This window comes from Bubalus bubalis, chromosome 10 (genome assembly GCF_019923935.1).
Source record: "Bubalus bubalis isolate 160015118507 breed Murrah chromosome 10, NDDB_SH_1, whole genome shotgun sequence".
Taxonomy (NCBI): Eukaryota; Metazoa; Chordata; class Mammalia; order Artiodactyla; family Bovidae; genus Bubalus; species Bubalus bubalis.
In genome coordinates, this window is record NC_059166.1 from 65,113,901 (window position 1) to 65,130,461 (window position 16,561).

The window sequence follows — 16,561 nt, forward strand, 5'->3', positions numbered from 1 at the left end:
GCTTTTGATGGGGAACAGTAGAGACTATGGATAAATGGGGCCTGGATAACTTGAAACTATCCCCACCTGTTGATAATGAAACAGTTGCTATGTGAAGACAAGGTCTTATTCAGCATTAATATGATTATGCTGATTTTATGTGCACTAAAAAACTGGAGAAGATTAAATGCTGTTTAAAGATTAGCTGGAAGCTATTTTCACTGATTAGAAGCATTATTTCTGATTGGTCCACTGCACTGGAAAGTGATCAGAGCTCCTGAAGCAAGTGCTCTTAGAATGATCACTGTGACTTTAAGCCTTTAATATGAAAAGAAAATTTCAGACTCCAAGAAACTTGCATAACCCCTATATTCTAGAAAAATTTTATTAAATCATATAAATAGGATATTACATAAATAACTGGGCCCTGAAAAATATCAAAGTAAGCCAGGTTGAGGTTATTTTTAGGATTCAAAGGCAGTCCTATCCTTTGTCAGCTCATAGATGATGGGCTTTAGGAAGTCTGTGAGCCTCTGGAATCAAAAGTGAAAACTGTATTTACCTATATGAACTGTTTATATAAGAAGGGCAACAGATTTTGGGGCCCAGTGAAAAGTGAACCACTCTTACCTTTGGCAACTGTTCTTTCCAAAACAGTTTGATTATTTTAAGATATATATTTAAATTCAGAGACCTGCAGCTATCTGAGGAATTCTTCACATTAAAAACTCTTTCTTTAAGCAGACTAGACTCCTGTATATACAGTTTTTACAGATCCCTATCTAAATACTGAAGGGTTCCCAGATGGCTCAGCAGTAAAGAATCCACCTGTGCCAATGCAGGAGATGTGGATTTGATCCCTGGGTTGGGAACATCCATCCCTTGGAGAAGGAAATGGCAACCCACTCCAGTATTCTTGCCTGGAGAATCCCATGGACAGAGGAGCCTGGTGTGCTACAGTCCAGAGGGTTGCAAAGAATTGGACACAACTAACCCACCATCACATCTACGGCTCATAAAAACTGGAGAGAACTTAGGTAGAATTCTATTCTTAGGAAGGATTACCCTTAAGGCATTTCAAACACTGAAATGAATATCTGAAGAGATGCAAAAGGACAACTACTAAACAGAAAGTTCATTACCTGTCAGTATCACCATATACAACCCTGGCACCCCATTTCTTGGTATCATTCACCAGTTTAATAGCTCGTTCCAAAGTTTCTCTGGCTTTGTGAACAATACTATCACCAACCTGTTGGTACAAACACATAGGAAAACATTTCTTAATATAGTTTAGTATAAGACAATAGACTTTAATGTATAATACTTAATTTTCATTACTGAATATTTCTAAAAATGAAACAAGGAGAAAAGAACACTGAAAAGAAAACAAAATAGTCACCAGTTCCATTCATTATTCCTTCTTCAGGTACTCAAGAAGAAAATGGGATGGATGAATAATTTAAAAGAAGAAACCAATCAATATACAGACTTGCCTGTGTGAGTGTATCAGTAAGTATAATGGACTGCACTGTATACAAGGATAGCTATATTTGATCCTAGAAGAATAAACCTTATTTATTCAAGGACTTTCTAATATGCCTTTATACCGGCAGGAGACCACACTATGTATATGCATGTGTGTGCATGTATATCTTTCAAATTTTTTCTGTTGGAGTGTTATAATAATTTCTTTCAGTATCATTAAAGCACTCAAAGCCCGTGCACTGGGACAACCCTGAGGGATGGGATGGGGAGGGAGGAGGCGGGGGAGTTCAGGATGGGGGACACATGTACATCCATGACTGATTCATGTCAATGTATGGCAAAAACCACTACAATCTTGTACAGTAATTAGCCTTCAATTAAAATAAATTTTTAAAAAGTTTATGCTGAACCTAAATATCAGTGATTGGTTATATATAATTTTTATATTTATACTGAATGCAAGGAAAAATGCATGATTATATGATGAAAAATATATCACAGTGTTCAATTTAAATCAGGTAAGCAGATATATGTCTAACAAGGGTTCTTTCATTGGTGATTGGTGAGTTTTAACAATGATCATGGCATAAGCTGACAAAGCAAAAAAGATGATGGATCTTGACAAATACGAGAAGCAAGCTAATTATATTTCATAGTTAAATAAATTAAGGAGGCTAGTATAGCACTGCTGCTTCATTTATTACACTCATTAAAGCTAAAGGCTGGGGAAACTGCTGTTCAGCATAAATGGGAACATTACTTTTTAAAGTATGAATTATGTACTTTTTCTTTTGCAAACAGTATTTATAATGATCTTTCCCATTTTACTGTAATATATGAATTATATGAACTAAATGCAGGATTGAATAATAATTAAAAGGCTGTTTAAAGATGTTTACAAAGGAAATATTAAGTATATGAACAAAGGAATAAATAAACTGATCACAGAAACTTAATTTGGTTTTTAAATTAAGATCATAAATCCTGTTGAGACATTTTGTGCATTAGAAAACCTTGAGAATATGAACTACAACCTAATACATTAAAAGAATCAATCATGTCATCTAATTGAAATTCAAGTTTAAATAAAACATTCAATCTGTCTTTTGCCACTTTCACAAGATAAAAATATGTGATCGCAAATAGCTAAATGGGCGAGCCATCCAGAATTAGAGTCAAATATGATTTTGAGATCTACACATACAAATAAATACACACATACACTGATCCTAAATGTCTTCCTCCTGCCATCTACTCTGACCCATTTAAACTACACCCGGAAGAGTCAGATCTTTTGCAGCTGGCCCTGAGGTCCATGCTCTATGAAAAACTCAGGCATGAGAGCGAGGGGCACAGTCGAGCACTGGGGGAGAAGAAAGGAGTGGGAATTACATTAAAACTGATTCTGCTACTTTGTGCAACAGTTCCTAATAAATAAGATTACAGGCTAAGAGAATGGATTTAAAAAGAAGAAAAATTAATTGGTTTCATAATTTAGCCAATGGTTAGGATCCTGAAAAGTCATAATAAGAAAAATATTTAAAAATTCTCTGAAAAGAATGTTGGTAACGATGTGGAGAAAAGGGAACCCTTGTGCACTGCTGGTGGGAATGTGAATCGGTGCAGCCACTATAGAAAACAGACTGGAGGTTCTTCCAAAAATTCAAAGTATGATGCAGCAATTCCACCTCTGGGTATTTATCTGAAGGAAACAAAAACTCTAACTGGAAAAGAAGTCTATATCCCCATGTTCACTGCAACATTATTTACAATAGTCAAGACATGGAAACAAGCTAAGTGTCCATGATGGATGAATGGATAAAGAAAATGTAGTTTATATATGATAAAATATTATTTAGCTATACAAAAGAAGGTAATCTTGCCATATGCAGCAACATGGAGATGTTGAGGGTATTATGCTTATTATATATATATTTTTTAACTTTTTACTCTGTATTGGGATATAGCTGATTAACAATGCTGTGGTAGTGTCAGGTGAACAGCAAAGGGACCCAGCAATACATATACATGTATCCATTCTTCCCGAAACTACCCTCCCATCCAGGCTGCCACATAATATTGAGCAGAGTTCCATATACTATACAGTAGGTCTTTGTTGGTTATCCATTTGAAATATAGCAGTGTGTGCACGACCATTCCTTCCCCCTGGCAATCATAAAAGTTTGTTTTCTAATAAGTCTGTGAGTCTCTTTCTATCTTGTAGGTAAGTTCATTTGTATCATTTCTTTTTAGATTCCACATATAAAGGATGTCATACAATATTTCTCCTTCTCTGACTTGCTTCACTCAGGATGACAGCCTCTACATTCATCCATGCTGCTCTAAATGGAATTATTTCACTTTTTTAATGGCTGAGTAATATTCCATAGTATATACGTGCCACATCTTTTGTATCCATTCTCCTGCCAATGGACAGTTATGTTGCATCCATGTCTTGGCTATTGTAAACAGCGCTGCAGTGCACATTAGCGTGCATGTATCCTTTCAGATCAAGCTTAGATGCACTCAATCTATAAATTTCCTTCTAAGTACTGTTTTTGCTGATCTCCACAAACTGATAAATTGTATTTTCATTTAGTTCAAAATAATTTAAAAATTTCTCTTTTGAGATTTTTTCCTTTGACCTGTTATTTAGATATTGGCTATTTAATCTCTAAGTATTTGGGGAATTCTCCAGCTACCTTTCTGTTATTGATCTCTGCTGCTGCTGCTAAGTTGCTTCAGTTATGTCCGACTCTGTGTGACCCCATAGATGGCAGCCCACCAGGCTCCCCCGTCCCTGGGATTCTCCAGGCAAGAACACTGGAGTGGGTTGCCATTTCCTTCTCCAATGCATGAAAGTGAAAAGTGAAAGTGAAGTTGCTCAGTCATGTCCGACTCTTCGCGACCCCATGGACTGCAGCCCACCAGGCTCCTCCGTCCATGGGATTTTCCAGGCAAGAGTACTGGAGTGGGGTGCCATTGCCTTCTCCATTATTGATCTCTAGTTTAATTCAATTCTGATCTGAAAGCAGAATACACTATATAATCTATTCTTTTAAAGTTATTAAGGTATATTTCATGGTCCAGAATGTGGTCTATCTTACATGTTCCTTGTGAGCTGGAGAATATGTATTCAGCTGTTTTTGGATGAAGTAGTTTGTAAATGCCCTTTTATTGTGTTGTTGAGTTCAAATATGTTCTTCCTGATTTTCTTTATTTTCGATGTTGCCTTTGCTTTGTTCCTATTTTTAATTTCCACTCTTTTACTGCTTTTTTGGTTTTGACTATTTTATATTACACATTAGTTATATTTCTTTTTTAAAAACTTTTTATGGTGGTTGCCCAAAATCTTGCAGTATTTATATTTACTTTCAATACACCATTTTCAAAACCCACTAAACCACTTCATAGGTAGTGTGGGTACTTTAAAATGAAAGAATCCTAATCTGTTCCTCCCAGTCCTTGTACCATTTGTCATTTATTTTAGTTATACAAATGTACATATACAAAAACATACCTAATCAAATACTTTATTTTTGCTATTATTATTTTGAACAGATCGTTACCTGTTAGATCAATTAAGAGAAATAAAAGGGCTTCTTTTACTCTTACTTATTCCTTCTCTGATGCTCTTCCATTCTTTGTGGATCTAGGTTTCTGACCTCTTGTCACTTTCCTTCTCTCTGAAGAACTTCTTTTAACCAAATCTTGCAAGGCAGGTCTATGCCAACAAATTCCCTCAAGTTTTATGTGTCTGAGAAATCTTTATTTCTCCTTCACTTATGAATGATAATTTTGTACGGTATATTTTATTCCATTTTTTTCTTGCCTGGCACGGTTTCTGAGGAAAAGTTGCATATAATTCTTACCTTTGCTTCTCTATAAGCTAGGTGGTTCTTACCCTTTGGCTTCTTTGAGGACTTTTATTGTTGATTTTCTGCAGTATGAAAATGATGTCCCTAGGTTTAGGTTTTTGGGTGTTTTTTTTTTTTTTTTGCATTTATTCTGTTTGGTGTTCTCTGAACTTCCTGGATCTGTAGTTTGGTGTCTGACCATTTGCTCCTATTGTTCTTCAGCTGCTAAATTATGTCAGACTCTTTGCGACCCCATGGACTGCAGCATACCAGGCTTCCCTGTCCTTTACTATCTCCCAGAGTTTGCTCAAATTCATGGTCTTTGAGTTCGTGATGCTATCTAACCACCTCATCCTATGCCTCCCTCTTTTCCTTTTGCCTTCAATCTTTCTCAGCATCAGGGTCTTTTCCAACGAGTCGGCTCTTTGCCAGGTGGCCAAATTATCGAAGCTTCAGCTTCAGCATCAGTCCTTCAATGAATATTCAAGATTGATTTCCTTTAGGACTGACTGGTTTGATCTCCCTGCTGTTCTAGGGACTCTAAAGAGTCTTCTTCAGCACCACAGTTAGAAAGCATCAGTTCTTCAGCACTTCTTAATGGTCCAACTTTAACATCCGTACATGACTACTGGCAAAACCATAGCTTTGACTGTACGGACCTTTGTCAGCAAAGTGATGTCTCTGCCTTTTAATACACTAAGTTTGTCATAGCTTTCCTTCCAAGGAGCAAGCAGATGTCTGACATTAATTAGGGGAAGTTCTCAGTCATTATTGTTTCAGTATTTCTTCTGTTCTTTTCTTTCTTTCTGGAATTTTTATTACATATATATCACACTATAGTATTAGGACACCTTTTCCTTTTTTTTTCTTCTTTTGAGTTTTAGCAGTTTCTACTAAGAGTTCTTCAAGCTCAGAGATTTTTTTTTTAGCCATGTTCAGTGTAGTAGTCAGAGGCATTTTTCATTTCTCTTACAGTATTTTTGATTTCTAGCAGTTCTTTTTAGTTCTTTCTTAGAATTTCTACCTCTTTGCTTATATTGCCCATCTATTCTTGCATGCTGTCTATTTTAGCCATTGGAGGGAGCTCTTAGCATCCTAACCATAGTTTTAAATTTGCAGTCTGATAGTGCCAACATCCCTTCCCTATCTGAGTCTGATTCTGGTGCTTTCTTTGTTTCTTCTGTGTTTTTTGGCTTTTGGTATGTCTTGCAATTCCTTCTGACGGCCAGACATGATATACTGGGTAAAAGGAACTGCTATAAACAGGCCTTTAGTAATGTGGAAAAGGTGCTGGGGAGAGAAGGACGTGCTCTTCGGTCCTAAGAGTAGGTCTGTTTTTCAGTGAACCTGTGCCTCTGGACTATAGACTTCATAAATAATTTTCAATTTTTCACCCCACTTTGGTGGGACAGGATGACTAGAGCAGGCCAGAGTATTTTTCTTCCATGTAGAAGGCTAGAGCAGTTGGAGTTGGGTATTTCTCTTTTCCCAGGTCAGTTAGGCTCTGATGAAACTCCCAACAGCTTGGGCTCTGCTTAAATAGTTTCTCCTGAGGGCAGACTTTGTTAAACACAGAACACTCTAGTGTATTTCAGAATGGTTCTTTTCCCCTCTCTGTGCCAGAAGCACAAGGAAATTTTTCACTGATATTCACTGTGAAAACCTGCCTCAGCTCCTAGATGTGTGGGGACCCTGATGACTGGGTCCATTGGGGTTTTTTCTCTCTCAGATTTGTTTAGCCTGAGCCTCCAGCAATTCATCAGCTATGGTTCTATTTTTACTGTGGCACTGGTTCTCAGACTTGTGCTCTTGGATTACGCTCTGGTAAGCTGTGAGTCTCTGTATTCACCTGTTGGGCCTCTTCAGTTGGGGGGAAGGGTAGCAGTTTACCCTGTGACTTCGCCTCTCCAACAGATCTAAGAAGAGTTGTTGACTCTTCCGTTTGTTTGGCTTACTTGGTGGGAGGACAGAGTGGAGACTTTGAGTTTCTTACATGCTGGACATATAACCAGAAGTCCCTTGCACAAGTTTTTGGAGTTTACTTTGCCTACTCTGAGCTGTCCGGGGACTTTATTCTTCCACTGCTTTTCCTTTGCTGAACTACTGCAAATATGGCATACCGCAATGCTCTAGCCTTCATTTGGCATGAAAAGATCATCAACCAAACAACAGTACTCTGTTCTTTTCTCAATTAGTGAATTACTGTATTACTCTGTCATACTACTTTGTATTTATGTCCAATTAACACCCTAATTTAGTAAATAATAAGAAATTAGTCTTTTTAATGAAGAGTGTCTTAATTGATGCTTTTGAACTGTAGTGTTGGAAAGACTCTTTATTTATTTATTTTTTAAAAGGCTTAAAATGTATTTTAATAAGTTCATGTTGCATTATTCATTTCTCAGAAAAACTTCAAAGGTATTAGGGACAAAATCAAACATGGTACACCAATAAAAAATGCACAGCATAACTACCTAAGATAGGCAAAGCTAAGAGCTACCGTCTGACATTCAGCATACAGCAACCCTGTTCTCAAGATTGTACTAGGCCTATCAAGAAAGCTGTGAATGGCAACATCACAGACACAAAAGGGCCATTTCTGGGTTGTCCTTACCCAAGAAAAAGATGGAGGCAAGTTTAACACAAGATTTTTTTAAAGATACACTAAATGAAAATCTCTAAGAGAAAATGTCTTCCTTGGGACATGAAAGGGTAATATATGGGACATAACAGAACCGTATGTATGTTGTTTGTGACCTCTGTGGACATGTGCCTGAATTCCCACCTGGGAGTGATTGGAACAGTGGGGCCAAGGTCATTGGGGGATGTTTGGTTTTTGTGGTATATGTGGCAGGATCTCTGGGGTGAGATAGTGCACTAAGTCGTGTCCGACTCTTGCGACCACATGGACTGTAGCCTACCAGGCTCCTCTGTCTATGGGATTCTCCAGGCAAGAATACTGGAGTGGGTTGCCATTTCCTTCTCCAGGAAAGACTCTTTAGAGTCCCTTGGACTGCAAGGAGATCCAACCAGTCCATCCTAAAGGAAATATTCATTGGAAGGACTGATGTTGAAGCTGAAACTCCAATACTTTGGCCATCTAATGCAAAGAACTGACTCATTTGAAAAGATACCCCGATGCTGGGAAAGACTGAAGGCGGGAAGGGGACAACGGAGGATGAGATGGTTGGATGGCATCACCGACTCAATGGAGATGAGTTTGAGTAAACTCTGGGAGTTGGTGATGGACAGGGAGGCCTGACGTGCTGCAGTTCATGGGGTCGCAAAGAGTCAGACACAACCGAGGAACTGAACTGAACTACTGCAAAAGAAAGGTTTTACTTTATATCTACCGGTATACTAGTAAATATGGAATGACTTTTTTTTTGACATTTAGAGAAGACAAATGAACTAGGCTCAGATCTCTATCAATACATTAAAAGGAATTATTTACTACTAGTATTACTGTAAACAATGCTGTAAAGGTGGCACAGAAACCTCATGCCAATAATCGATTACGATATGGTCATCCAGGTATCCAGAAATGTGTATGCTAATTTATAAAATTATCATTAAATAGAGTTCTCATAGAGAAAACCCACAAATCCCTAAGAATATGTATGTATATAAGCCCTGGTTTAAGAAAAACTGATGCTATGTCATGGAAATGAAACACTTTAAAAAAACAAAATGCTTCAATGAACAGGTATTCATTTAATGCCGCTTTAGTCTCTTTTAAAAAAACTATACACTGGTATCACTTACCTCAATGCATGGCATTCTCCCGGAAAAATTAGCAGCTGTATAGCCAAATGTGACATTTGCTATCAGCTTAAGTCCTAGCTGACGTGCATCAAGCATTCGTGAAAGGACTCTGTCCTGCTTGTAAGCCTTCATCGACCGCTTCACCATGAGTCTAGTCTTCAAAATCTCCTCAAGCATTCTTGGTAGCACACCCTTTCTTACTGAAGGCTATCATAAAGGAAAAAAAAAAAAAGAATGTTTAGATCCCATAAATATTATAGGTTTAGATAATTAAGAAGGAAGCAAAAAGTATAACAATGGCCAACTGTCATGAATTGAAACAAATAGTAAGAGTGGCCACAAGACCAGTGGCAGTCAATATAAAATCAGCACATTTTCTTTCTTTTGAAGAGGGCTTTTCTCCTAAAAGGTTCCTGTAATGTTTACAAATCTACTGTAGCACTACTATGTGAGCTCAGAGACCTCCAGAACGGAGGATGCCAACTAGAATGTAAAAGACCACACGAGTTCAGAGGGAAATTTTGTCACAACTTTGATCCAAACCCCCACTCTTTCAGAAAGACACACGGGATTTGTATCACTCATAACAAACCTCAGTTTTAAAAGATCTCATCCTAATGACCCCACACAGTAATCTGCATGGAACTCCATTTATCTACCTTGGAAGAATGATGAGCTGGGTTGACTCTGCTGACATTCAAACCTGCAGTTCCAGGGACTCTAGGTATTTCAAATCTGATGCTTAGACCACTAAGCCATCCCCTCCGGCCTATATTTATTAGCAATCTGGAAGAGGGGATGAATAGTGAGGTGATAAAATTTGTTGATGCCAAAAAAAAAAATCATTTGTATTAATCAAGACTAGGGAAAATTTACGAGAACTCCACTAGGAATGAAAATCACAAAACAGTATTAACTTTGAGGATGATTCACAGACACGTGCAAGGTAATGCATGTCAGACTGAACAATTAAAACCTCAGGGATAGTATAATCACACTCCTGAATACTAAAAAAAAAAAAATCTAACTTTCATTAAGCTTTACACATCGGGTCAAAATGTAGGTGCAAGTTCTTAAAATGCTGTTAAATGGAGTTAAAATAATAAGCTACTAGATATGCGACAATGAAAACATATTCTAACCTCTAATTCATTCTGTGTACCTTTTGAAGCAGTCATGTTTATGTTAAGACATGATGTGTTATTATGTTAAAATATAACGTTTTCCAAAATGGAATATATCCTGAACTCTCTTGGTAAAATTTTTCCTCATATCTAAATGGCTAATTTTATAGTACTCTTTAAACACAGCATCCTTTGATTGGTAGAGAATGATGCTACTTTTGCTAAGTACACCAGAATGAATTTGAGGGCTAGTGGGGTCCATGCTACCACCACCAACTACTCTACTGTCCCGTGATTCTTACAGACTCACTGCTAAGGAAACAGAAAAGGAATGAAGTTGGCATATGAGAGGCAATATAATCTTCTCCTAGATCTCTTCCTATTTGCCTTTGATTTATTCATTTATGAGGCTTTTTAGTCTCTTTTGAGGGGAGACAGAGAAAGAAAAAAGAACTCTGTTATAAGTCTGGGTATCTTCTTTAAAATATAATCAATAAATATATTAGAGTATCACTTCTAAGACAGTCTTAATTTAAAATATATAGAACAATTAGTAAAGTGCATGCTAAAGCAGTTTTAATCTTTGTAAGTTAACACTGTCGTGATCATCACGTAGCTATCTAAGTCAACCAGATTCTAATAGAGGGCAGGAGGTATATATGCAATCTATTTCTTGCAATAGTTCATTAAAAAACTAAAGTCTAACAAAAGATTTAAACCTAAATTCATGCAAAATAAGACCATTATTTTTTTAAAAATGATTTAAAAAATTTCTTAGAAGATTCCTTATATCTTTGATTTTTTTGAGATATTGAAGTAAGCTTTTTTTTTGTATTATATGCCAACAACATCTAGACCATTAGCTCTCCAAAGGTTAAATCACAGTTGATACCTTTCATTTATAAGAGAGTATTACCTTGACAAAAGCTATCCCATTGGGGGACACTGTGATATCATGCCTAATTTGGTAAAGTAAATCTGGAGGTACTCTTAGAGAGGTACAGCCAAATTTGAACTCATCATACCTGTTAAGGAAAAAAAAAAAAAAAATTAAGAAACTACTTTCTCAAATCACAGAACAGATATTCTGGGCATTTTAGGAATCTTTCTAATTCTATTGGAAATTCATTTTTAAACATCTAAACATGAATTCATATACTTAGTAACGTTTATTTGTTTAGTTACCAAAAAGCAGTTCTTTAAATAGTTTATTAAAAGAAACATTTCTTAAATGGCACTATTCTAAAACATATGGGGAAAATCTATACTGAAATACCAAATTTCATCTCAACATACGACTACCTTACACTAAATTACCTAAAGAAAAATTTAAACCTTAAATAAAAAGACTGTAGGGGCTTCCCTAATAGCTCTGTTGGTAAAGAATCTGCCTGCAATGCAGGAGACGCCATTTCAATTCCTGGGTCAGGACGGTCCACTGGAGAAGGGATAGGCTACCCTCTCTAGTATTCTTGGGCTTCCCTTGTGGCTCAGTTGGTAAAGAATCTGCCTGCAATGTGGGAGACCTGGGTTTGATCCCTGGGTTGGAAAGATTCCCTGGAGAAGGGAAAAGCTACCCACTCTAGCATTCTGGCCTGGAGAATTCCAAGGACTACAGTCCATGGGGTCACAAAGAGTTAGACACAACTGAGAGACTTTCACTTTCAAAAAGACTGTAAACAACTTTTCCAAATTCCTATTCTTATCAAAAAGACAGAATTACTGATACAGTTTCCATAAAAGCTTTCTATAAGGACTGAATATACTTTAGACTAAAACTGTAAAACTTGGTTTTAATTACACAAAAATGTTATAAAGGAAGGCCATTTCTTATGAGAAAAAATTTGATTGACATGAATAAAATCTAACATTTGGCAATTTAACTTTTTAAAAGAAAACTATTTCTAAGAAAAGTCAAGAGGAAGTCACACCTAAAGTTATAAGATCATAATCCTCAGACTGTTCCACTGAAAAGTGATTTATACCAACAAATTTTATATAATTCTTATTTAACAAGAGGTAAACAAGATACAACAAATATAACAAAGATTATATTTAACAAGATATAACAAATATGTCTTATTTAACAGATATATGTGAAGAGTGAAACAGATAAATTGCAAGGCTGATCATATTTAGTCTTGTTCACATGAGTTATCTATCCATGATGCTGAATTAGTCATACAGTGATCCACATACACACACACAAGTACAAAGACTGGACTAGCTGTATTACAGCCCATTCATCCTGCTCAGAAGGGTAGTCTCATATGCAAAGAGACACTCAAAGACAGTCTAAGTTTAGTAAGAAGTATGACGTATAACAAAGTAATTGTAAATATGAAAAAAACTTACTTCCCCAAGTTTTCCACGTGACCAAGGCAGGTGGAGAAACAGTAGTTGTATGCAATTACAATAGAAGGATACAGCGACTGGAAATCCAAAACGAGAACAGAGTTGCTATAGAAGCGAGATTCAGGCTCCATAATTAGGGGAATACACTGTGGGGCTCTCATCTGAGATCTCTGCTGTACACTAGGTGTCACAGGAATATAGTTCATTGGTTTAGCAATACGCAACATCATTGATTCCACACGGTACTGCAGGCAGAGAGGTGGAAGTAAGGAGAGAAGAAGAAACTTAAAAACAAATATACTGGCCTTCTGAATATGTCGAGAATCACGTGGGAGATGTTTTGTTCTTCAAAATACAGCTGCATGACTTTCTCACACCACAGTTACATAGTAATGGTTATTTAATCAGCTTTCATAACTTTTATAAAAACTATAAATTATGTCAAATAACTTATACAATAAGCCAATTTTAAAAAGACACAATTACATTTAAAATTTAAAAATAGCTGTATCATAATAAAAGATATAGAAGAGACAGCTGTACAATGTAACAATTTCATTGAAAAAGCTGGCCAATAATCTTTCAAAAATTTATTCGGGAAAATCAGAGGATGGCAATCAGGAGACTTGAGATGGATAAATGTTATCTCAATTTCCCAAGAAGGAAACACAAGGATTCCAAAACTGAAAGATAGGTTAATAATGGTCCTTCACAAAAATGAATCAAACAATTATTGATTGTTTATAGTAACAGCTATAAAGTGGACAGTCTGTAGTTTGAGGGGGGAAAAAAAAGCACTCAAATAAACCAGTATGGGTTCCCTGAAATGTTCTCATATGGTTTTAAGGTATCTCTCTGCCTTTTATTATAAGCCAGCTCAAATAGGCTTTGAAACTCATGGGAGTATAAATAAGTAAAATCAATATAAAGCAATAAAATAAAATACAGCAACAAGTAATGCTACAGTAATTAGGGCTCTAGGTTTGCTATATTTGCTGAATTGGTAGAACTGGGGGAATGTTACAGACATAAAATAATTAAAAGATTTTATGAGGTTGAGGAATCTGAGTGATTTAATATAGTATCCCAGATGGCTTAGCACAGTGTTTATTTAACACACTAAAAGTATTCAAATAAATATTTGTTGAATAAAAGCAGGAAACCATTTCAGCAAGGCATTTAAACAAAATCTTTCATGATAGCCTTGGGAATCTAATTAGAAAGATATGAGTTAAATGGCTTCTAAGGTCCCATTTATCTTTAATATTTAAAAAAAGTGACACAGCCCACTTACATTGATTCCCAAATCCTCCTTCCTCTTTTTTTTTTTAAATATTAGTTATCTGTTGGAAGTTTTGGAACTCCCAAAAGTAGGACTGTATGACAAAAGAGCTAGACTTTCTTTGCCGCTTCTCCAGTTCTAGGCAGCTTTCAAAGCATCCCTAATCACAACGACAGTATTTAGGAACATAATATCATCCTCAAGGGCACAGCCATTTATTTTTTTATTACCATGTAAAATTCAGCAGTGGTCAAAAAGTTGGTATGGAGAGAAAATAAAAAAGCAAAGCTATTAAGTGAAATTAAGCCTTTCCAGAAAGCAAAATGACAAGATTTGATTAACCAGCTACATATTAGTTGGTATCAGACACAAAGTTAAAAAAAAAAAAAAAAAACAGATCATCTTAACATCTCCAAAGTATATTATTCACATAGAACTTTCAAGTCTGCAAGAAAATTGATTGCCTACCTGTGAACCCCTTGTCAGTACATGTAAAAACTGAATACCAAAAAGTCTAGCCATTTCACTGGTTTTCCCAATTAGGTCCAGCTGTTCTAACATTTGGAGATTTCCACGGACACGGCTAATATAATGATCAACCATTTTCCATCTGTTAAAAGAGAATCCATGCTATGAACATTTGGGAAACATTTGGGTACTTGAAACTAGTACATTTTAATTATGCCAAAAATTACCTATTAAAAGTGAAGTTATTTTAGAAGGGAGTCATGATGGAGTCTTTATCAAAATATGTTAAGGATAAAGATTAGAAAACTGCAGATATTTCAAGGGCATAAAACCTAGTGAAAATATGTAAAGTTCAAAACAGTACTTGTGATAAGGTGATAAGACTAATTATTTTCAATATTTTGCTTGATCTTACTCTGTTTTTGCATTGGCAAGCAGTAACACTCTCTTAGATGCCACTGCTGATGATGCAATAATTACACAATTATATTATTTTATCTACAGGCTTTTAAAGAACATGGAAACTTTAAGTCATCACTGTTAATACCAGTCTCAAATAAAAGTATGCATTGGCGTCTTACGGGAAGAAGAATGGTGATTTGGTTGGTGGAGATTTAGAAAAATCAGGAAAATAATTTTAATGAGACCACACATAAGGTAAACAAATATGTCATATCAGTATTTCCTGTGAAAATATAAATATTGTGTTCTTTGACTTAAACCCTGAAAACCTCTTTATCCTACCGTTTTATAAATAAGTGGTAAAGAACCTGCCTGCCAATACAGGAGACTCAGGTTTGATCCTTGAGTTCAGGAAGATCCTACATGCCGTGGAGCAACTAAGCCCAAGTACCACAACTACGGAGCCTGTGCTCCAGAGCCCAGGAGCTGCACCTACTGAGTCCACGTGCTGCAACCACTAAAGCCTGCACACCCTAGAGTCCGTGCTCCACAACAAGAGAAGACACCACAATGAGAAGCCTCTGCATGGCAACTAGAGAGTAGCCCCCTCTTGCCACAACTAGAGAAAACCTGTGCAGCAATGAGGACCCAGTGCAGCCAAAAATAAATAAATAAAACTATTAAAAAAAAAAAAAAAAAGCAAACAACAAAACCTTCACCAAAGTTATGAAAGGAAGTTTTGATTTTAGTATTATGTTATTAAACTATAAAAATGACTTAAAGATATACGATAAAGAATAAAACCTATTCACTTAAAGAATATTAAGTTTCAAATATATTGCAACTTTTAATTATGTGGGTTTTAAAACAAGATAGTCATATAATAATTCAATAAACTTATTTAAAAACCTGTTCCTAAGACACATGATTAATCCATACAAAAAATGAGAAAATGAACATGAAAAGAAAAAAAAGAAATCACCCTATAATTAAAAAGATAATAAAAGTGTTAGCGAGGATGTAGAAAAATTATAACCCTCACACACTGCAGTCGGAATGTAAAATAGAGCAGTTGCACTAGAAACAGTCTGGCAATTCCTCAAATTGTTAAAAACAGATTTAACAGAGTATAACTGACCAATTCCACTCGTAAGTATATGTCCAAGAGGAATAGAAATATTCACCTACACCAAAACTTGTACAAATATTCATAACAGCATTTTCAAAATAGCCAAAATGTGTAAATAACTCAGGTGTCCATCAACTAATGAATAAGTAAAATGTGGTATATACCCACACAGTGGGGTATTATTTGGTAAAAAAGGAAATAAAGTATTAACACATGCTACAACATGAATGAATCTGGACTGTATATTCTGATGATTCCACGTATATGAAAGGTCCAGAACAGGCAAATCTACGGAGACAGAAAGTAGACTAGTGGTTGCTTAAGATGGGGATGCGGGGGAGAAGAAGTGAAGAAGGGAGGGTTGGAGGGTGATGACATGAAGAATGGAAATATTCTAAAATTTATTGTGATAATGGTTGCACAACTCGGAATACAATAAAAACCACGGAACTGTACACTTTAAATGGTGAATAGTATGGTATGTGAGAGAATTACATCCAAATAAAACTGTTGAACGAAGCAAATAAACCTTAAAATTTATTAATACTCAATTTTTAAAGTAAAATGAATAGAAATACTGTTCTATAACTTGCATTTTTTACAATGTATTGTGACTGTTTCTCCACATTTATGTATTTTTTATAGCTATTGAGTATACTATAGTATGGTCGTAACAATTTAGTGTATTTGTTGAGTATCTTTTATTACTATA

General features: G+C 35.8%; 1 protein-coding gene across 8 annotated transcripts in view; it reads right to left on the reverse strand.

Annotated features, from left to right (window-relative positions):
• REV3L (REV3 like, DNA directed polymerase zeta catalytic subunit) overlaps positions 1 to 16,561 on the reverse strand; it is a 175,455-nt gene that overhangs the window by 18,553 nt on the left and 140,341 nt on the right. For all 8 annotated transcript variants that reach the window (XM_025295022.3, XM_025295024.3, XM_025295025.3 and 5 more), the window contains 5 exons: positions 14,319 to 14,460; positions 12,569 to 12,813; positions 11,130 to 11,238; positions 9,090 to 9,296; positions 1,122 to 1,231 (listed from right to left, as the gene is read on the reverse strand). In XM_025295022.3, the coding sequence (XP_025150807.3) occupies positions 1,122 to 1,231; positions 9,090 to 9,296; positions 11,130 to 11,238; positions 12,569 to 12,813; positions 14,319 to 14,460 (813 nt within the window). The remainder of the gene's footprint in view (positions 1 to 1,121; positions 1,232 to 9,089; positions 9,297 to 11,129; positions 11,239 to 12,568; positions 12,814 to 14,318; positions 14,461 to 16,561) is intronic.